Source organism: Stegodyphus dumicola, chromosome 12 (assembly GCF_044657685.1).
Source record: "Stegodyphus dumicola isolate Sdum_Otavi_A_Nest chromosome 12, ASM4465768v1".
NCBI lineage: Eukaryota > Metazoa > Arthropoda > Arachnida > Araneae > Eresidae > Stegodyphus > Stegodyphus dumicola.
Window position 1 is genome coordinate 37498505 of NC_140779.1, and position 23498 is coordinate 37522002.

At 30.8% G+C, this 23498-nt stretch overlaps 1 protein-coding gene across 2 annotated transcripts in view; it reads right to left on the reverse strand.

Annotated features, from left to right (window-relative positions):
* Window positions 1-1560: 1560 nt before the first annotated feature.
* LOC118188916 (putative RNA-binding protein 46) overlaps window positions 1561-23498 on the reverse strand; it is a 66269-nt gene continuing 44331 nt past the window's right edge. Inside the window, exons 5-8 of one of the 2 annotated variants that reach the window (XM_085827633.1) lie at window positions 18358-18462; window positions 15421-15541; window positions 11781-11936; window positions 1561-3277 (exon numbers count right to left, since the gene is read on the reverse strand). In XM_085827633.1, coding sequence (XP_085683759.1) covers window positions 3174-3277; window positions 11781-11936; window positions 15421-15541; window positions 18358-18462 — 486 coding nt within the window. In that variant the 3' untranslated portion in view covers window positions 1561-3173. Of the gene's footprint in view, window positions 3278-11780; window positions 11937-15414; window positions 15542-18357; window positions 18463-23498 lie in introns of both variants that reach the window. The other variant, XM_085827632.1, reaches the window with a different exon arrangement.

Here is a 23498-nt window from a genome sequence, read left to right on the forward strand (position 1 = left end):
AGACACACAAACATCAATTAATGCTTTTGGTATAAATACGGTTGAGGCTCCTCCCTACTTTACAGAATTTTTCTGCTCCCATAGTGGACTGACCTGTAGCTGTTCGCCCTCAAGATAAGAGTTTCAATTAAAATCTCTGCAAAACACAAAGTTGCCTGTCTAGTTTAAAGTTTTATTTTGTCATGTTTTTTCTTCTCTCTTCAATAAATGGCTGTTATTCTGTTTCACCTGTCTGATGAACAACAACTGGACAGCAAAAGTGGACAAATGGGTAAATATACTATAATTAACTTCAGATACACTCCTATGAGATTCATCTTTATTATTCCTCTCTTGTTGGTAAATCCTCATCATGCCTTTTTTATTTGTAAATTACTTATAATGTATATAGTATTAGTTTAAAAAGTGCATTTTATAAGCATAAAAAATTTGCTCAGGTATTTAAACCATGTAAGTAAGTGGCATATCTTGTACTTGTTAATATGCATACCTCTAGGAATACCAACTATGCAACATAAACTTTTAAAAATACGTGAAAAAAATTATTAAAGGCAAAGAATGCTATGCAAGATAATAGTGGAAGACAAAAACAAATTGAAAGCTTCATAAATTAATTGCTTCCAAAGCATATTTTCTTTAATTTAAAGCTAAGAAATGTTCTGTTGTGTTCATGAAATTCTTTACCCGGCTTTTATTATCACAATCAACATATGCTTCCAGTTGTAAAACCGTTACAAATGATGCAAATATTCATGCTTAGGTATTTTAATTTTAAGATTTATTTAGTGAAAACTTGGAACATAAGGCAGTTGCATTATGCACCAAATCCTCAATAAGAAACGGATGCTTATTATCACCGTATCTGTGAAAAATAGAGGCATTTAATATCTGATGTTACTAAAGTCCTATTGTTAGATTTATGGTGGTTGGGGAAGGAGCGAAATGACTTCGACACCTTTAAATTTATTGATTAATTTGAAATGTTTGATATTTTGTAATTTTTCATATTATTTTCTTGAATTTAAAAATTACTTGTAGTTTATCAGAATTTTAAAAAAATTAGCAGCTTTACAATTTTCTTCCACATTCTCATTCATAATATTTCAAATAATGCTGTTACTTAAACAATAAAAATCATTTGAATTACCTAAAAAATAAAATTAATATATTATTCATTAATATGTCAGCACTTAAATTTATTTTTAAAATGTAGTTAGACGCACAACATACATACTTTCATGAAATGTTACAGACCTTCTGCATCCAAAAGAATTAACTATAAACGAAAAAAATTGGAAAAGAATTTTTAGAAAACTACAAGAGCTTTTATCTGGTTAAAAAGAAAAATGCAATGGAAAATACATATATAAAATGATAGTTAAAAGTAGCTATCAGTTACAAAGCATATTTTCCAATAATTTCTATACTAACAAAAAATGAATACTTTTCTTTTATGAATTTAAGTAATTTTTTACTAATACATGTGTAAAAAAAAACTGATTACAAATGCAACTGCAAATTTTCATTTTTAAATATAACAAATTGCTAAATAATAAAATCACAATTAAAAACAAAATTTTTTATTGATATAAGGCAAATAAAACATAAACATGGAAAATGACTTTCAGATTTAACCATTTTTTTTGCTAATGCATGAAACATTTTATAAAACTCATTTAAATTTTGAAATTTAGAAAATAATCAATTATCATAATAATAATCAAACTTAAGAAATTTAGAAACATAATGAATTTTTAACCAATTATGAATAAGAAATTACAAAGTTTTCTGAAAAAGTTAAATTAAAAAAAAAACTACATAACTTATAATGGCAATCCTTTTGTAACAAAAATTTAAATGCACACACAAAACATGTAACAGAAATTTAAATGCACACACAAAACATTTAAGGCAAAATACAATTGTATATTAATTTCACTATTTAACAAATATTAATATGTAAGTGTACTTTTCCCAGTACTTTTGATAAAATACTTAACATCTACACACAGAAGCTACAAAATTGATTAGAATGAATTTTAAATTTAGTATAATGTTTCAAACTCTAGTGCACGCTCTGGGTTCCAATGGACCCTTCTGATTAAACAAACCTTTCTCAAAAAGAGTACATTTTGCCCACATTGTTGAGGTGGATTGTACTTCCTTCAAGATCACTGTTTTTGAAGTTTTTGCCGAAGCTTTGATTTGTGAAGTCTTGCACACAAGTTCCCATTTGCTGTTACATAGCTGATTTGTGACAGCAAATACATCATGTAATTTATTATACAAGGAAGAAATATTTAGGAGCTTGAATTAAGATGGTAAATAATAAGAACTAAATATAAATAAATTAATAATGAAAAATAAAGAAACTGAATTATGACATTTATAAAATCTCCAAAACTTTTTCAGCATTATTTTTTAAATATTTCAAAATTTTACATATACATAATATTGATTGGTCAACTAAAATCACTTTATATTTCATTATTATATTTAAAGTATTTCAAATTACCAAATAAATCCATCTTACATTTGAATGTAATAAAATCACCTTATGTTACAAAATGTAAATAAATAAATTTGTGAAAACTGCTGAAAGAATTTTTATTTAAACAAAACTTCAAAATGAAATTATGTTCCACATTTCATTTAATAAACCATTAATTATAAAACACAAGAATTTCGTCAGATACATCAACAATTGAAAAAGGAAATATAATTCAAATAAATTAAAATCAGAATATTTGTGTTGCAATTACTTATATATTCGAAATACAATGTTAATAATGCCAGTAGTAGTTAATAACTGTCAATTATTTGGTCTGACTTGTGCCATAAATAACTATCAGTTTAAAAATATGTGATCAAATATTAAACTGAAATATATTCTGCTGATGCTTTAAATTCAAAGTAGGTAAATTTGTAATCCATAATGAGAACATCAGTTTACAATTGAATTTATAATGAAGCATTTTGAGAAAATCAATTGCACTTACGCAGTCATATGTTAAATTAATTCTTTATCTCAAAAGAAAAATTACTCTCATAAAATAAACAATAACACTAAAATCAAAATACATTAAAACTGTGCAGCAAACAATAAAATACATAAAAACTGTGCAACACACAGTAAATTAAAAATAAAATCATTGTGATCAAATTGTGCAGTATTACAAAAGTTCATTTGTTTGATTTGGAACAGAACACACTTTGGTTTGCAGTTCAAATTTAGCCAAGGATATTGCCATTGACAAAAGATTAAGTGGATCTCCAGCTAAAAAATAATTAAAATAATGTTCATATTCTATAAAAATAATCAGAATCAAATGCAAATGTATAGCAAACAATTACAGAACATAAAAGAACAGGAATCCCAAAATGATAATTAATCCTATACTGATATTAAACACTGCATACAAAATCCAGAATATCCTCACGAACAAAATTAAAAGCATAGTTAAGTCAAACATATATTTAAAATACACTTATACAATACAATTCTATGCAGATTTCATGAACAAAATTGCTTTAAACTGTGGCCTGATTATGAAAGATTATCAAACTGACTGGTGATACAATACCAAACATGCGAAGATAACTAACTAAAAAGTAGTTGCACTTCATTGACTGCAGAGATATATGAATACTTACGAGTAGTTAGACTGCAAAAGACTGCAATGACACAACCGTCATATCACGGACTACATAAAAATTAGAGAGGTTTTCAGTAAGGGTTAACTCAGGTGGAGATCATGCACATTTCACATCATGTTTGTATCCTTTGAATAAAGTTGTTGATAAGTATTCAGTTTGGCATTCCAGCTATAGAACAGTAGCTGATGGATGATATTACATGATATTACGTATTCCATCAGAATGTTCCTTACAATGAATGGGATACTTTGAATGAGATTTAGATCAGAAGAATGAGCATATCAATCCATTCTAGCAACTAGCAATGTGCTGAATTTCAGACTACAGTATGACAGGATGCCATATAATTATCCTTATAGACATAATTAGAATCAACACCATCATGCTTCAAACAAGCACATAAAGCAGGATTATCTGATTTCACAGCATTCACTAATTAAGGTAATTTCCATTATATACAGTCTTATAACCAACATAATTCCTTCCCAGATGAAAATACTCCAAATGACTTATCAATCTGTATAAGAAAGATTTGAGAGGTAGTGATATCATGTGCCAATATATCACCAAATTTGCTGATGTCCAGAATCACTGCTGACAATGAATCTATTCTAATCAGTAAATAATACCTGTGCTGATGTATTAAAAAAAAGCTACCCTTGCTAACACTATACGACTTGACAGAACAAGCTATCTCTAAGGCTGGTTCACACCAACTAAGAAAAACACAATGCTACGAAGTTGCCATTTATAATTCTGGTTTTGGCAATAATAAGTGTTGCATGGCGACCGGAGACAATTCCAATTGAAAGTTCAATCATAACCTCTTCAGAAAGATTTTTTTTATTTTAGTGTGATTTGAGTAAACTGAAAAATTCATCACAGGCAAAACATACAATTCACTCATGAACATTTTCGTGCGATTATTTTTCATAACTTTCAACGTGGATTATCAAGACAAGAGTGCTTCAATGAACTTAATTCTTTACACAGCGATAAAGTACCATCATACAGCACTGTAAAAAACTGGTATAATGAATTTAATTGCGGTCAAAGTTCGCTTCAGGACGAATTCCGTGAAGGTCGTCAAAAAACAGTTTTTGTGCCAGAAAATATTGATGGTGTGCATGAACTGATAAAGTAAGATTTTGGTCATTAGTATAACAAGCATCTCACGTTAGATGCCGCAATAATTTGACAAATGCTCAAAAGAAGGCTAGTGTCAATTGGTTCAGGGAAATAATCGAAAAACAGTTTCAAGGTGCATCAAAGGTTGTGTACAATATCTACAAAGGTAATGATGGATCTCTGCATATGAGCTCGAAACAAACAGCAGTTGACTGTATGGATCTTCCAAATGGTGCCAAATCCTACAAAAGTTGTTCGTGGAAGAAGCACATCGAAGCAAATGGTTGCCTGTTTCTTCAACATGACCGGTCACGTGGCGACAAAGGCATTAGAAGAATGCAGGGTGGTCAATTCTGAATGGTACATGACCATTTGTTTGCCAGAAGTCGTTGGAGAAATTTGTAAAAAGCACAAAAGGCAAATCATTCTTCATCATAACATTGTAAGCTCTCACACATCGGCTCAAACAAAACAATTTTGGACGGGCCATAACATCAAATTGATGGGTCATCCACCATATAGCCCCGATTAGACAAACAATTACTTTTTTTATTCTCGCACATCAAAAATGAATTAAGTGGTCAACGATTTGTGACACTCAAAGCAGCAGATGATGCATTCAGCCTGTTTTGGAGTTAACTCAATCAGAGTGAAAGAAACTGTTTAAAAAAAATTGGTTCAAAAGCATGTAAAAGTGTATTCACTGATCTTCATGGAGAATATTTTGGAAAAAAATAAAACCAATTTCGATTACAGTCAAAAGTTTTAATCCGACGTCCATAATCCGGAATTATCTACAATCCGGACCTCAATGCGTTTACACATGCGCGTAATACCTTTACGCATGCACGTTGAATGTACAACGGACGGTATAAGCTAAGCTAAAATTGATCTAATTATCTATTTCAGTTAATGTTGCAGATTGCGTTGTTCCTTAATCTTCTAATTGGATCAGGCTTATTATTTTTTGCAGACTGTTAGAGCATTTTTATAAAAGTAAGCTTGAACTTTTAATTATGTCATAAAGAATTTCCGATTCTGGAGCTGCCAAAGGATCTACAAAGCAAAAGCATGTTTCGATGTCCATCAAACAAAAAGTAGAATTGCTGGAAAAAAATTGATAAAAGCATATCCTTTGTTTCTCTAACCATTCCGAAATCTGTTTATCAATTTCACGCTGCTCTGCGAGGGGGGGCGTCACAACGGGCAATGAACTGAAAGTTGATCTGTCAGCACTATCCTTATCTACAGAGCATATGTTTTTATTTTATTCAGCTTATAATTTCTTACTAAATGCAGTATTTCATCTCGATATATTCCGTCTTTGACATTATTTAAATCAAATTCCTCGTCATTATAAATATCACGAATACACATCAAATAGTTTTCTGGTTGCAATTTTCTAATTTCGACTATGCGTAATGTATGCTTTACACATGTGCGCGTTGAAAGGAATGTTTAATAAAGTAAACAAATAAATATTAAGCTTTTTTTTTTTTTTTTGTCAATTTTGATACCCTTTAGATTATAATTGCTCTTTATTTCATAAATTACAGTTTCATATCTTTAATTTTATAATTTCTGCATGCTATCTTACCAGATTTAAACTGATGGTCTATAATCCAGAAAAACTGATAATCCAGAATCGCCAAAGTCCCGACGAGTCCGGATTAAAGACTTTTTTTGTACAACACAAAAATGATTGATGCAAAGGTTAGTGTAGGCATATATTTGAATATACTTTCCGACTCCGAAAGGAGAAAATTGTTGAAGCAGTTTCTCTACAGATTTTAAATAAAAGCTTTGAACTACCAAATATAGAAGTGGTTAAATTTCATGGGGAAATTGAGAACTAGCTATCTTTCTGCAGCCAATTTAAACATATTCATGAAGATGATAAAATAGAAAATGAATATAGGTTTCACTATTTGATCCAGTCTGTAAATGAAGGAATGAGAGCTTGTGAAATTATAGATTTGCCCAAGGCAACAGAAAGTTTAAAATTGCTTTTCAGAAAAATTTAATTGCCTACTAACTACTACGTTTGTGAGCTGCTAATTAAAAATTAGTTAGAATCAACGCTATGGAAGCAAAAAGAAAACTAAGCTTCTCACAAATTTACGATAAATTAGAAGCATACTTAACAGATTAAGAATCAGTTTGTTTAACATTTGATAAGTATCCAGCAATGCTTTTCCCTCTCATCGAGTCCTGCATACTGCAAGATGTTTTTAGAGTATGGGGTTACTTAATCCTATTATAAATTCTAATGATGAAGCATCAAATAATGTTTATGCTGAAAAATTGAAAAATTTGTTGCTCTTTCTGAAAAAGAAAACAGAAGGAGAAGAAGGTATTTTGTTTGGCAAAACAGGGTTACATCCACAGATTAACCTAAAAGGAAAGAATCAATCGCTCGTCTACTCTGGCCAGATTTATTTGTTACAGATTTATGTGTAGAAGGAGTAGGAAAAAAAAAAAAAAAAAAACAATATTACTCACTGCGTCTTTTGTGAGAACTTCACGAAAGCAAAGAATATTATTATGTCAAAAACCTGACTTCAGGTTGAAAAACAAGAAATTTTGCTTTGGGCAAGAAACAAGAAATGCTGCTTTACTTGTTGGACATTAGTCAAGAGTTTGTTAATAAAATGTACAGTACTTGCTTTGTAATAAGAGACAGTGGACTTTGATGTGTCCTGAACTGCCCACAAATAAAATGAAAATCAAGACACCTTATTTAGAAGAGAACAGTTTATCCAATCATTTCCTTTCTGAAGAAGTTCTTCAAACCTTACTAGTTAATATCGAGACAGAAGGCAAGACATGGGGAATCCAAAATCTTATTGATAGTGGTTCAAAGCAGTCTGCTGCAGAGAGCAATTACAGAAATAATTCTGAAACCTATTGAAATTAAAAGTATTAATCATTTGGTATTTGGAGAATCAACATTACAAATATAAAAACACTAACTATACGAAATAACTCTTAAGAATTCGAATACTGGATTTTCCTATGATATCCAAATCCTTGACCAACCAATTATTTGTGGAAAAATACCTCAGATAAAGAAAGGAATCTGGGAAAGAGAGTTGAAACTAAAAAATAATATGCTTACTGACCATGGAAAAGGTCATCCAGACACTGAGCTCTTGATAAGAGTGGATTTTTGCAGACATTTATTCTCAAGAAAACTGCATATACTGGAAAGTGGATCAGTCACGTGAGAAAGGAAATTAGGCTAGCTAATGGGTAAAGTTACTGGTGAAAAGAACGAGAGATCAATTCTGATAATCTGGTGACTTCAATGTTAATAATAAAAAAATATATATAAAAAAAAAAAAAAAAAAAAAAAAGCTTTATTGCTGATTTTAGGAAAATAGAAACTTTTGATATTACGGATCAAGTTGAAACTAAGTCTAGAGAAGAAATGGAAAAAAAATGCAATGGCTCATTTTATTCAGACACTGGACAAAGGGAAATACAGCTACCATAAGCAGAAATTAAAGAAATCCTACAAGACCACAGCTCCATAGCTGAACAACATTGTATCCGAACCTCCGAAAAGCCTAAGTATGAAGGGAAATTTACAGACTACGAGGCCATTTTCGAAGAGTTTCTTAATGAAGTTATAATTGAGCAAGGTTCCCAAAAATGAGATAGGAAATTCAAGCTACTATTTGCCTCATAGAGGTGTTTTTAAGGAAAACTCCGCAACCAAAGTACATGCAGTGTCTGATGCTTCTTGTCATGTCAAGAAAGCTCCATCCTTAAATGACTGTCTGGAAAAGGTGCTGAACTTCATGCAACAAATTCCACTCATTGTAATGAAATTCAAAATGAATGATATTGGGGTAATTTTGGACATTAAAACAGCCTTTGTTCAAATTTCTATTGCAGAGAAAAAACAAGATGTTTAAGATTTTTTACGGTAGAAAGATTACAAATCTAGACAATTTGAGATATTCCATCACTGCAGACTAGTTTTTGGTCCCCCTTGCAGTCCTTTCCTCTTGGTAGCAGTTATAAACTTCCATTTAGAGAGAAGCAAAAAACCTTTACCAGAAGAAACCACAGAACTATTGTAAAATTCCTTTTATGCCAATTATTGTGTGAATTCATTCACAATAGAGATCTTTCTTGATTTATGCAGGAATCAAAAGAATTGCTTCCTATGACTTGTTTTCATCTTCGAGGGTGGGAGTATACCATGGATGCACGACAGAATGAACCCACTGGTCCGACATCAGTGCTTGGTTTGTCATGGAATAGAAATAAAGATGTCATTTTCTGCGATATACAGAATGCTGATTTTAATTTTGACGTTTATACCAGAAGAAGTATCCTATCAGTACCTCAAAAGATTATTTGATCCACTGAGACATTTATGTCCTGTGACTGTTTAAAACTCATAGCACAAGACAGTTGGATTTTAAATTAGGTTGGGATGAAATCCTACCAGATGAAATTCATAAAAAATACAAAACTTTCATTGCTGAATTGAAGCTATTATCAATTATCAAACGTTAAAATCCCTAGATGTGCAAAGATCAATGGCTGCACAGAAAGACTAAGTTTACACATTTTATGATGCCAACAAGGTCGTTTACAGCATTGCTGTATTTCTAAGAAAGTTCAGACAGAAGTCCAAACATATTTTATACAGGCAAAAAGTAGAATAACTCCTTTAAAAGATATCACAATACCTCATCTAGAATTGCTGGCATGCCATAGAGAACACCAATTAACTTCATCGATTAGAAAAGCTATGAGTTTGAAAGGTATACCATGTTTTTTTTGGACAGATTCTTCTGAAGCCCTCTATCGGCTACAGTAAAAGCTTACTGGGGAACTTTTGACAATAACTGAGTGAAGAAGTTAAAATATCTTTCTTTGATAGAAGCTTGGAGGCATCTCCCAGATACTTGCAATCCTGCCAATTTCCCAACATGTGGCTGCTCAGTTCAGGAGGTTCCGAATTCAGGTTGGTGGAAAGGTCTACAAAGGTTAAAGCTACCAGAAGAGAAATGGTCAATAAGACTCTCAATGCAATCTTGAAGAAATTTTAAAGGAAAGGGAAAAGGAAGTCATTTCATTAGTCAACTCTGCTAATGTGGATAAAGAATGGTACTTGTACAAATTCTCAAAATATACAAAAACTGCAAAACTAATAGCTTGGATGCTACAGTTTACGGGAAATTATTTATCAGAAGATCTGAATGATTTAACTCTGTTGACACTTTCAATATTTATTCATGAGAGGCAAACAGTGGGCGTTCCCAGATTAGATAATTTGGACATAGATTTTACCTAAGAGACAAAGATTATTTCTAAGACAAAGATTATTTCATCACCAAAAATTATGAGATGATGTGAGACAAAGATTTCAAAGAGAACATTTAACATGTTACTCCAGCAAGCAAAGAGAAGTGAGACAAAGTTGGGTGATATTGTTACAGCTGGAAGTGACACTAAAAGGCAACTCGACTGGCTTTTATGAAAGGTTATCAATATGTTACAGGTCAAAGATGTTTCCCGACCAGCAGCAGTAGCCATTCACAACCACCGGCCGGTATCTAGTCCCTGCCTGCAGACCTAATGCTGTGAAGGAATAGCTGGCTGAGTGCCATTCGTAAAAGCCTAAATCACGAGAGGAAACGAACGCACGACTCCAATGAAGAACTCAGCGGAGCACACAAACGTCACGTCTGTTTTGCGGTTGAAGCAGTAGCCAACGCCCCCGGGAAAGACCATAGCACCAGAGTTGTCAAGCTGAAAATAAAGAGGTGGAGAACTTGTATATGCTATGCAACATTTATAGCCCTTGGAATTAGATAAAGATGGTTCATTGTTGTTGGAACCATTGGTCAGGTTGCTTTTGAGAAAGGTATTAAAAATGAGAAATCATAAAATAAAGACTGTGAAAAGAAAACTAGAAGTGAAAAGGGAGTTATTAAATCGCCACATTATAACTGACTATCAAACTTTCTCATTTTTTTACAAATTTTGTGTATTTTTCCCTTCCTTCCTTTTAAGAGTATAATATTTTTGTTCATTCGAGTTTTGTGTCCTTTTAGTCTAAAATTAAGAGGTGGGAGGATATTATGAGCAGTCATGGTATTGAACCAAATCAGTTTTATTGTTGAGCGTGAAATGGAATTACTTGGGAATGGCATTAATTGGGAAATTACTTGGAAATGCACTTTTTGTAGGGGGGGGGGAATTTCATAAAAAAACACTGTTTGCTATTTTGTCTTTTGAAGACACAACATAAAACATATTACAAATGGAGAAACAACTAGTGAAACAAAATTCAAACAGTCTCAAAAATTAGCTAATGCACATATAAAAAGAATATTACATTTGCATTTAAAATAAAAACACAGCATCACTATTTGCAAATAATCTGCATTACATCTATAGCTTAGATTTTTCACAAATACTTTCAAGCTTGTTTAGCTTCTGCCACATATACTTTTAAAATATATGTTATGCCAAGCTTTTCATCAAGACTGCCATCCACCACCATTTGCAAAACAAAAATTGCCAATAAGAGCAAAAAAAACAACAGAAAATACAAAGAAACTAATGTTTATGTAATGTAAATGTAAAATGTTAATATAATGAGAAGTAAAATGATATTCTGCTCTAGGTAACCTCGGTAAACTATCAGAATTGTGTAAATTAAAAAAAAAATCTGTTATGTTAAATTGAACATTACAAGCTCGGATGACTGCTAAAGCATCTGCAATGCAATTTCTTTCTTTTTTAAAGACAAAAAATTATAACTCCTTCAAATCAAAGTCATTATTTGCATAAAAAAACTAACAAGATTTAGCTAACTGAAGTTAAATTATTATTATTATTATTAATTATAAATTGAAAAGTTTAGAAAAATATTGATATAAATGGTTATTCAAAGTAGAACTTCAAATACTTGTTTTACACATTAAATAAATTTAAAAAACACAATTAAGTTGCAAGCTCTCACTTACAAGGAAGGATTTCTGTCACAGAATTCTCATAAATATTACAGGAGAAAGAATCATTACATCCATGATGTGGCCCAGACATAGGCACACCTCTTCCAATCAAATTATCTACGTGGGTGACTGGCATTTCTTCCAAAGGTATTATGTATCTACCAGTTCCTGAAAAATATTTAAAAAATCATAGAAAGAAATTTCCTGAAAAATATATAAAATACATAGAAAGGAATAAATAATATATTTCAATGTTAGAAAAATTTTACATTTTCTTTTTTGCAAATACAGATAAAAAGAGGTTAGCATACAAATGCTAGAAAAAAAAAATGTTATGAATTACATCAGAAGTATTACCAATTTATGACGTAAGTATTGTTGCATTTCTGCATGGGTTCATGGATTTGGAGCAATTAAAGGAATGAAAACGCAATTTATTAGCCAGTCTTACTCAGGACAACTCCAAAAACATGCTTACAGTCATTGAAAACTACGAAAAACACGGTGAAACAATCAGAAACACAGCCTTCAGGCTATCAGGCTATAACGATGAGGACAGCTTCACAGCAAAGCACTAGAGTACAGCTCCCGATTCCTCGATCGCTCTCCGAACTTAAGGTACTCTCCGTGCTACAACTAACGATGCACTTGTATAGGCTCAAAGATGCATGTTCTCAATCCATCAACTCACATTACACAGACGAGACACCTCGACACTACACTAACGATCAACTCAATAAATTATGAGACACTCGAGAGATTGCTACTCTGTGTACAGGCAAGGTTTATATAGCTTTTGGCCTGTGCTTGAGAACATTATGGGCCAACCCAGTATGAACTTGTTCTAGAATGTTCTCCATCCGTCTATGGCATATCACCAACTGTCACCAAATGGGTGACTTCATGCTAAATATGGCAACCCTAAACCTGTTTTGAGGAGAATCTATCTTAACCACGTGGTGGACATTTTGTAACAATACTGTTAATCATTTCGAATAGCAGTTAAATAATTATATGAAACTAAGAATTTGCATAATTTCATTAATATTATTTTGCAATTACTGATACACTGAATATCAAAGAAAAATTTATGCAGTTGTACATTTGTTATATGAAGCTTTAAGAAATACAATAGAAGCATCACTGCTAAAAAGAAACTCTTCTTACAGTAAGAAATTACTTAAGTATTCTGCTTTAAAATTTATTTCATAAACAGAACACATTAAAGTGATAAAATTGGCAACCAAAATGAAACTTAAGGGAATTTCAGTTCTTTTTAATCTCCTTTAAACAATCTTAGAAATGTTTTCAATCATAAAGGTTCATATTTTTAACTTGCTGATTATAATGTAGAGAGGTATCATTAAAAAAATATCTGTTTCAAGTCAATGAATATCTGTTTCAAGTCAATGAAACAAAATCCATATTAGTAACCTAATTTTCAGGTAGCTTAATGGACAGATTTTATATCTGCGCAATGATTTTTACAGGAAACACTTATGCCTTTCCCACAAACTAATAAATGATATCAAGGAAAAGCAGAAATTATATATATATATTAGAAGTCAAAGACAATGAATATATAATATAATGAAAATATCTGTTTCAAGTCAATGAAACAAAATCCATATTAGTAACCTAATTTTCAGGTAGCTTAATGGACAGATTTTATATCTGCGCAATGATTTTTACAGGAAACACTTATGCCTTTCCCACAAACTAATAAATGATATCAAGGAAAAGCAGAAATTATATACATATATTAGAAGTCAAAGACAATGAAAAGCTGTTAAAGAAGAAGGATCTTGATACAGTGACCAGTGATTAGAATTTAACTCCCTATGAGAATCCTCCAAGTGATTCTGAACGTCTTGAAAATGATGAGGTATTCTGAACATCTTGAAAATAATGAGGTAGTGATTCAAAAATCACAATTTGGATACCCCTTGAAAAAAGAGTGAATGTACCTTTTGACTTTGAAAACTGTTGAGTTTCAATTATAAATCTCTAAATCTCAAAAGGGGGAGAACATCGGCAAATGTTCTCCTACCTCTGTAACTGTGACTGTAAGTTTTGATTTCGAATTGTAGCTGCACAGAATTTTTGAGTGTGTACTATATTTTGTAAAACACAATGTGCTTGTAACTTTAATGCTTTATTAAACGTTTTTCAAAACATTTGATCACTGTTGTGAATTTCAGGTTTAAGCAAAGAAGATATTCACCATTTGTGGACTCGTTTGAAAAAACAATAAAAGAAACCTCAAGGTGAGTATTCACCATTCCTTTATTCAACATTTTGAAATATTCAGTTTTTTTAGTAAGTTTTTAAATATCAAAGAAAAAGTTTTAAAAAATGAAATGATTACAATAAAGAAGTTAAGGTAAAGATATCCACTTACGTAATAAACATGAGGGAACAAAACTTAGCACACTAAAGAAGGGAACAATAAGCATCTGTACATATTTAAATATTTAGTGCACTTCGGGAAATCACCTTGAACTCAAAGAAAAACTGGCTTAATCGTATGTAATTGGAACATAATGGCACAAAATTTCAAATACGTCCTAATCTATAAAATGTTCCCGATTTTAGGTATGTTCAACAAGTTACAAACTTATCTGTCTTCAGTACACAATGATGCTTCTTCATTTAGTTTTCCAGGTAGTTTTTATATAGTTGCATCTCAAATCTGGCTAACTGTTCTGACATCTTCATTAACTAAAGCACTGAATCTGTAATATTTCAAAACAGGTAATAAGTTGTGGGGATTTATTTAATTTACTTAACAGTTATTTTATGTTTAAGTAATTTTCCCATCACTCTTACGTTCAACTTTCACTTTCTTGCCAGAATGCAGATTCACTAGTGCGTGTATATTCAAATGAGAGAGAAAGAAGTTAGTATTTAAGAGAAGGTTTTGGAAGGTGAAATCAAGGCGTATTCTGCCTGTCTGATGGCCATGTTGACACGTCTTATTCTTTAAAGATTAGATTTCTGTGGTGTTGAGCTATTCTTGACACCATGCCTGTTTATGCCAATTTTCCAGTCATAGGCAGCTTGCATGATAGGTGAAGACATTATGCTGTATTTAACTTCATTAATTTTAAGTTATCCATTGTCTTTTTGAGTTAAGCCAAAAGTGTTGGCTTTTGTAAGCATGAGTTGGTGCCTTCTGTGAAAACTGAGAGTTAATAAGGAGTCCTTTATACCCTTCTCCTGACTTTGTAGTACTTTAAAGACTTGGTGACTATTTGCTAACATCGATTCAGTTTATGATAGCCAAACAGCCAAACATAAAAGGCGTTATAAAGTTATTATTTTTAGTAATGAAAACATCTGCTACTATGAATACAAAATGAGCAAAATCATCTGAATAAAATGTTGGAAGTTGGACTTAGTGGCTGTATCTACAAAAATATTAATTTTAAAACCTCACATCATAAAGTTGATACACTAGCCATTTTTAAAGTGCGAATGATTTTAGCATCTTCCTATAACCAAAACCTAAAGCATCATTAATAATTTCAAAAAAAAAAAAAAAAACTGACAAAGATTTCAGCTGCATCAATATTTTTAATTAAAAATAATTAAAACATAAACACTTTAAAACTAAATTCGAAATATAATAATAATAGCTATTTACTGTCACCAAGGCATTTAATATTTCTTAAAGCAATTTCAGCAGCATGACGTTTTGCTTCAATTGGAGATAAAAACTTTGTATTAGAAATAAAGTGTTTCACCGCATGGGGATAATTAGGAATGACCACCTAAAATGAAAAGCATATCAATATACAGAAAACAAACAATAAACAAAACACACTGAATGATTAAAACCCTAAATACACAAATTCAAAAGAACTACAGTTAACTTTCAATAATGTACAACAAAATATGAAGGAGTATCATGTGGAGACAATTTTATTCACTGAATGGTAACAGAAAACTGAGTAAGTTAAATAGGTATCATTTTGTTAATGCAAATGATCCACAGTGAATTTACAGTTAAATCACATTTAAATAGATCCTCTACATATTGCATATTTTTTATCAATTGCAATATACCACTCAAAGGTGAAATCTAGAATATTCATTTGTTTTGTCATCTTTTGAAAGATATTAGTATCTTTCATATGTATCAGCTGTGAGATGATTTGCAACATTCCATTATTGTCAGAAAGTTTTTAAAATAATTTTCATTGATAAACCCAGCATCATGAAATTCTTTGTGAATTACTGCTATGGAAATTTCATCCCAAATGGCTTTTACTAAGGACAGAGCTGCTAATACACATACATCACAAGATGCTTATTTTCTACTCCAATTAAAATTTTACCTCCAACAATACCTTTTGAAACTTTTAATTATTTCTTTATCTACTCCTTTTAAAACTTCAGAAATATCCAAGAAAAATTCAATATTTAAAAATATTTTTCTACCAGTTTGATGATATGCAACATACATATCAAGGAATAACAGAATGTTTCTTTATGATTGCACATAAGATCTTTAAGATCTTATGATATCTTATCTTTCTTATAGTAACACATTTTATGCATGCTTTCATATCTGTTCTATGAAGTAAATTGCAGGCATCTAAAGAAGTGTAAGTTTTTTGCTTCCTACATGTTTGTGGCTTTTTTCTACATGTTTTGGCAAAATTTTCTACGAATATTTTTAGGCACTGCATGCCTCATCATTAATAAACAAATACTTTTTGTGCAGAAATTTAGAATTAATTTGTTTTATTAGTGATAAATGCATCATCAAGATTATATTTATCAAAGTTTTTTTTTAAAATTTTGCTTCCATTCAGTGGTAAATTGTTGCAGCATTTAACATCCATTGTAGAACTTTTAAAATACAAAGTTTCACTCCATAATTGAAAATCCAAAGCTAATTGTATGAAACTTTCAAATTTTCATTAATATTGAGTTTTTCAGTGAATGTCTGCCTTTCAGTTCTAAAATACTTTCATTATTTTCAATTCCTTATTTTTATTGTTTGCTGCATTTCCTTTCTCTGTATTCACTACCATATTCCTATATTTAAACTTCAGCAACATGATCATTTTTATCTAGTCATGAAACTTTCTACCACTTATTTTATATTAACTTGTTACTTAAGATGTTTTGTTTTTTCCTATCTTTTAATGATATAAATATTATTTTAATGAATGAAAAGTTATGAATACAAACAATGAAACAAGTGATTACACAAACATAGTTAATAATTGCTGTTTAATAAAATTTTTTCTCAGCAAGTCCAAAGAGATGTCCCATATATAGGGTTAATAATCTCTAATAAACTATTTATAAAAATGTAAAAAAATTTGGTAATTTCAGATTTAGAAGAACTTTAGTTATATGTAAAGAAAATCTTTAATGTAGTATCAAGCGATGAAGTACACAGTTTAACTGCTGTTAATGAATGCATCATTAGAAGCTATGATAAATCTCAAAGGAAATGCAAGGAAAGTAAAAGCAGATTCTTGTTGCCTTTCAAAACAGCTGGAATTTTTCATGTGATCTTGCCTTGAACACAGGATGATTTAATTTCATGAAATGTGAATAACAGTGCGAGTTAAAGCAGAAACAAACAAACAAACAGACAAAAAAATCTTCAAGACAGGTATCATATAATCGAGTTAAGAAAAAAAAAAAAAAAAAAAAACTGTTTCATCTATATGTAACACACCTGCAGTATAACCAAATAGATAAACATCTATTATTTACTTCAAAAGGAGATAAAGGATGGAATATTATGAACTTTATGTGCAACTTCTAATAACATGAAGTATCAGTTTTGTGTAAAAAAATAGCTAAACTGTACTAATGGTATATGTACTGAAAAGTGGTTAGGAGTGGTTATTCCATACTTATTTGTTTGCTGATGAAAAACGGATAAAAAATGGACTCGCCTATTTCTTAGGCAAAGAATCAGCATTTTACCTTATTCATGCATTCAAGAACACTATTAAAACCAGGACTTATATTCAGCCATAATTCAATGCAATCTGGCTTTGGTAATTCTCAATTCTTGAGAGAAACTTTATAATTTGCTGAAACCCCACTTACAACTGTAAGTTACTAATTTAACTCAATGTATTAAGTGCTATTTATCTTTTTACCTTTTATTTCAATTCTTTATTATTTTATTTACTTATTTTTTCACCTTTTCTGGTGACCTTTGATAGGGCTTTACGACAGTAATATTAATACAAGAAATTTAATACTCATTATAATATAATTTTGACTGATTTATAAATTGTTATATCTCCAAAAAGTACTACATTAAGGCAATGGAAGGACTTATTTATGAGAAGTCAGGACTTTCCATAAATAAGTCCCTCCATTATTTAATATAGGTTACACTGATATGAGTACAACCTATATTAATTAACACAGGTTATATTCGTATGAGTATAACCTATATAAGATACCTATTTTCATATGAGTTCAATACACAAAAACAGACTGTTACACCAAGGGGGTATACAAATGCGAATTCTCTATATTTTAACATTCAGAATACAAAGTAAAGCACAAACTTACAAAAGTTAGCATAAATTTAAATCATAATTACCAAAGAAACAAATACAGCACCATCCTGGGTTGAAGCATTCTCCACAGATAAAATTCTGAATATTGGGTTACCCCACCCATTTTCAAAACAAATATGTGACAGAAGCTAAAAATATACAACAAATATCAACACTCATCCATACTCTAATTTTATTATCATCTTCATTGTTTTTAAATATAATACTATCTCCTTTGATTTAAGAGATAAAAAGGGACAAAACAAAGTAATTTTCAATAAACTGAAAAAAACTTTTGAGTAAATATTTTATGCTTATCCAGTGGCAGATTACTGTAAATTGTACTGAATGGCACTTAACACCAGCATAACAAAAGGCCACAAAGAGGCAAGACTTCCTTTTTTCCATTTTATTTCCACATTAAAAAAAATAGTTTAATAATATACAATGTAGATATTTGTTTTAAAGTCACTAATTAAATTATAAATGTAGATATTTGTTTTAATGTCAATAAATTATAAACAATATTCAATCTTCATCTAAGAATTAAATTATAGTAGTATAGTTAGGTATAAAATGCGAGAGTTCCATTCACACCTGCGAGTCCGGTCAATTAGAGGAGTCACAATCAATTAGTAAAGCTAGATTTGCACACGTGTGGATGTGTTTACAGCTTCACTCTGATTGATCAACTCTTATACCACATCGGAATAAAGTTGAAAACTTCAAAATTAATGCCAAAACTCCTAAATCAGCTTTTGTGACATAGCAAGATCTGCCTACCTAGCAACGAAGTTCAGCTTAAACCACTTATATGCCAAAACTCCTAAATCAGTTTTTGCAACACAGCAAGGTCTGGCTACCTAGCAATGAAGTTCAGCTTAAACCACTTATGACATTTATACCACTATCTGAATTAAAAGTTGCATTAAAAGTTGGTTAGTTAGCTAATGAAAAACCTGGATGTTTTTAATTAAATTATAGCTTTGGCTCTCTCAGTTAATAAAACTTTAACATCACAGTAAAATCATCATTGTCAACTACATTGATTTCCAACTCCTAGCATATGTAGAATTTCTAACAAAGTATTAGGCATTTAGAACTATTATCAGAGCTGTATTTTGCAATATCTGGCTGTATTTTCTAATTGACTTCCTGCTGCAGCCCTAAATTGTACAGCATACATAAAAACAGGTTTAATACAAATGTGATTAAACCTGTGTTCACAGATAATGCCACAAGTTCCATCTTCCAACAAGAAAGACTTTATCCCAATACCCAGAGAGAGACATTTAGTGCACAATGCTAACTCTCAGGTCTATGTAAGGAGCTCCATTATTCCATTTATGAATGCGTGTCAAACTGAATCACTAATTATGAAAATTTAGTTGATCTGTCAATTATCATGTTGATTAGAATGCTTTCATTGCTTTAACCACTTTCTTATTATTTTGAAACAAGAGTTCAAATTTATTTTTATGCCGCTAATGGATTAGAAATTATAATGCATGCAACATACTTTCAAAGCACTGATGAAACTTACAAACATAGTGTGATTTTGCCATCGAATCAGATTCGCTACAAGTATAGATGTAGTTTAAACCAGAAATCTAATGGTGGCATTTCTATTAGTTAGATTTCCAGTATACCCCTAAATTTCCAACCAGATAATCTGCAAATGCCTCACTTATAAATTAATGATCGAATATTTACAAAGTCCAAATGTTTCAGTCCCAAAATAAATTTAGCAAGTGGATTACTAGTATTTAAAGTAAATATTCCATTGCAAAATACACCTCTACGAAGGTAATAGTCTTGAATAAATGACTTAAGATTTTATTATACATACACACACACACATATATATATATGTGTGTAAGAATGGAAATGAAATATATAAAATATACTACAGAGGAAAGAGGAAATCTATCTAATTAGGAAACACAAATAAAAATATGAAGCAAAAACTTGGAAATAAAAGTTTAAACAGATGTAAATTAATCCAAAAAAAATTTAACTTAAGTTGATAATTTCTTATATATTTGTCAAGGAGAGTCAACAGAATTACCAACAGACCCTTATTTCGGCATTATACCTACATAAACTGAAAAAGAAGAATATTCAAATGAAAATATTCGCTGTTAAATTTAAAACAAAAGTAATCAAATTAAAATATATTTCTACAAAATAAAATATAAGCAAAAGTTCTGTGTCTTTCTGTTTGGCATCTTAATAATGTATATTCCGGTGTATATTGGAGATCTGTAATTTCAAACTACATTTTTTTCTATATTTATTGCACAACATGCACCTTTTTCTGTACAAAGGAACCTGAAACATTCCTGTACAATGCTCTTATCTTTTGGAAATGGGGGACATAATATGGGATAAGAATGCACTTCCGATCCACAGATGTCACCCCCTTGCCCCACCCTAGCTACACCACTGCATCTGAAGCCATGATTTAGAGGTGAACATCAAAGGCCATCTGCTTTAATTGAAAGACAGTAGATTTAGTGTTTCTTTTCATAGTAAATATAGCTCTTGACAAACAAAACAAACTCAGTGCTGGCTTCAACTGCAAAGTCATTCAATTTATAACAGAAAATGGAAATTGTACTGCAGCAAGGATGTTTGGTGTTGATGAAAGTTCCATACATGGAGTGGAAGAATAATGGAATCAAAATAATAAATAGACTAAAGAATAAATGTGCTTTGCGTAAAGGCGTAACAAAATTGTCCATCCTAGAAGAGATTGTTGGGATCTGGGTCCTAGAAAATCACCAGAATGGATTAATTGTAACAAGAAATAGGGTATGTTTATTTGCCTTAAAGTGAGCAAAAAAGAATGCAAGTGAAAGTGAAAACTTCAATGCAAATTTGAGTTGGTTAGTTGATTAATGGCACAGAATTCTTTAGTTCTACGAGAAAATATAAAATTTTTGCGAAGTTTTCCGAAAGATTTAGAAAACAAATTGATAAGTTTTCAGAAGCATGGTATTGTCCTACAAGGAGAAAATAAAAATTGTCACATACTGGAAATATAGCTTCATGATAGTGGAGTGCATGGATGTTAAGAAGGTGAAAAAAAGTGTTTACAAAAGGAGGCAGAGGCCAAATATATTATGCTAGTCTCAAAAGAATGTTTGAGTGGATAGTAAAAGCATGGAATGAAATTAAACCCAATATAATTCAAAAGACATTTAAAAAATTTAGTATGTTTAACAATCTAGATAGAACGGGTGACGTTTGTTTGTTTACGGAAGAGCGTAACAGTGATAGGATAGATGAAATAGAATTCAATACTGTGCCTGAAGATACAAAGGAAGACAAAACTTTTCACATTATCTGATAATGAAAATTTTTAAATTCATAAGATGTGTCATTTCTTTTTAAAAAAAACAGCATTTACATAAGTGTCGAAATCTAATTTTTGTATTTTCATCTTTTCCTTACTTTTAAATCTATCATTTCTATATCTGAGATATAACACACACCAGTACATTTTGATTTCATTTTTTGTATTCAAAGTGCCCATTATATGGCAGAATATACAGTACATTAAGTGAAGCAACTTTGGGGGTGAAATCTGTGGTTTGTCTAGGACAGCGGTTCTCAACCTTTTGACTAATGCTCACCATCTAAACAAAAATTTAACCTTTAGTACCACCACTACATTTTACAATGATTATTTTTCAATTTATGAATAGAAATATTAAAAAAATATATTTATGCCCAAAAAGAGCATATTTTTAACATTTTGTGTGTCACCTTTATTTATTAAATATCATGTTCATTTAAACCATAAAATTCAATTCAACTGCAATATCAAAAAATATTTAAAAGAGCGTATCCTTAGAATTTCTGATACACAGTCTCGCATACTGGAGATTAAAATGTTTTTTTTTTCATACAGTGTTGCCATTGCTCGCTTTGAAAGCACTGAGTTTGTTAATAAAAAATTCCTTACGTTTTACAAAATTTGAAATCGCTAATACAACAAATTTAAATTTTGGCTTCCAGATGCCCATACTTGAGTGGAAATTGAGAATATTTGATGGTGAGCATAAAAAACAGCAAATTAAAATAATTCGGATTTTGAATACTGTTAAATATTCAGAACCACGGCATGAAGTCACAGTTGGGCATTCTTTTTTTGTCTCTGGTCCTCCTTAAGTCTCAAATTATACATAAATAATTAGAGAAGGTGAATGTGCTGCTGACTATGCGAAACTGTAAACTGAATATCAATTCGTGTTTGCTTCAATGCAATTGGTAGTTTTTAGGCTGGCACATAAAAAGTTCAACAATTAGAAAAGGGGTTTGTGACCTTCGCAGGTAGTTTGTGAGAGGTTTGTCTTTGTTAGCAAGATGAAAACAATGACTACATGGATGAATCAATTTTAAAATTTAGAAAAGCTTGCTCTCTCAATGCACTGAGGAAGGGGAAAACTATGCAAACAATTTTTTAATTTTCAGAATTTGTCCTAAAATACTGAGGAAATATGGTACTTGCAAAAGATATTTTTACTACAATACAAATTCTAAAATTTGGACTCCTAGCTGCCTTATTGCTTGGCATACATCTCAAACCAACACATTTTATCAAAGTTTATCCTAGACTTTGCACCTGTTAAATATCATATAATCTTACACCAACTTAGAGAATAAGTTTTTTATTATTTTTTGTCTTCATGACATAACTCATGGCAACTTGAGAAATGAATGGAACGGTGTCTAATAATCAGCAACTAATACCAAACAGAATATGCTTGGAGACGATTGCAAATTTAATAGCCAACTGTGTTGGGAGATATTAAGTGGGTTGATGAGGAGAAATTTAATACATTTTTAGAAACAAATTTTGTACAAGATATTCATATTCCTTAAGAATAAACAATTTGTTCTGATAAGCCTTAAGGGTACTTTCCTGTTATGCACCTACCATGCTTTTTGACACCTAAAAGCTGAAGATCTATTGGTCATCTGTAAACTACTCTTAAAACTTAGAAATTGTTTATGATTAAATAACTCTGGCAAAATGCATGGCAGGTGCATAACAGAAAAGTACCACTTTAAACATATATGGGAATTTGTTTCGTCATCAGGACTGAGATAAGCCTTAAGCATATGCAGGAAACATATGTAAGCATTAAAAATAACAAAACTAATATAATTCAGTCTT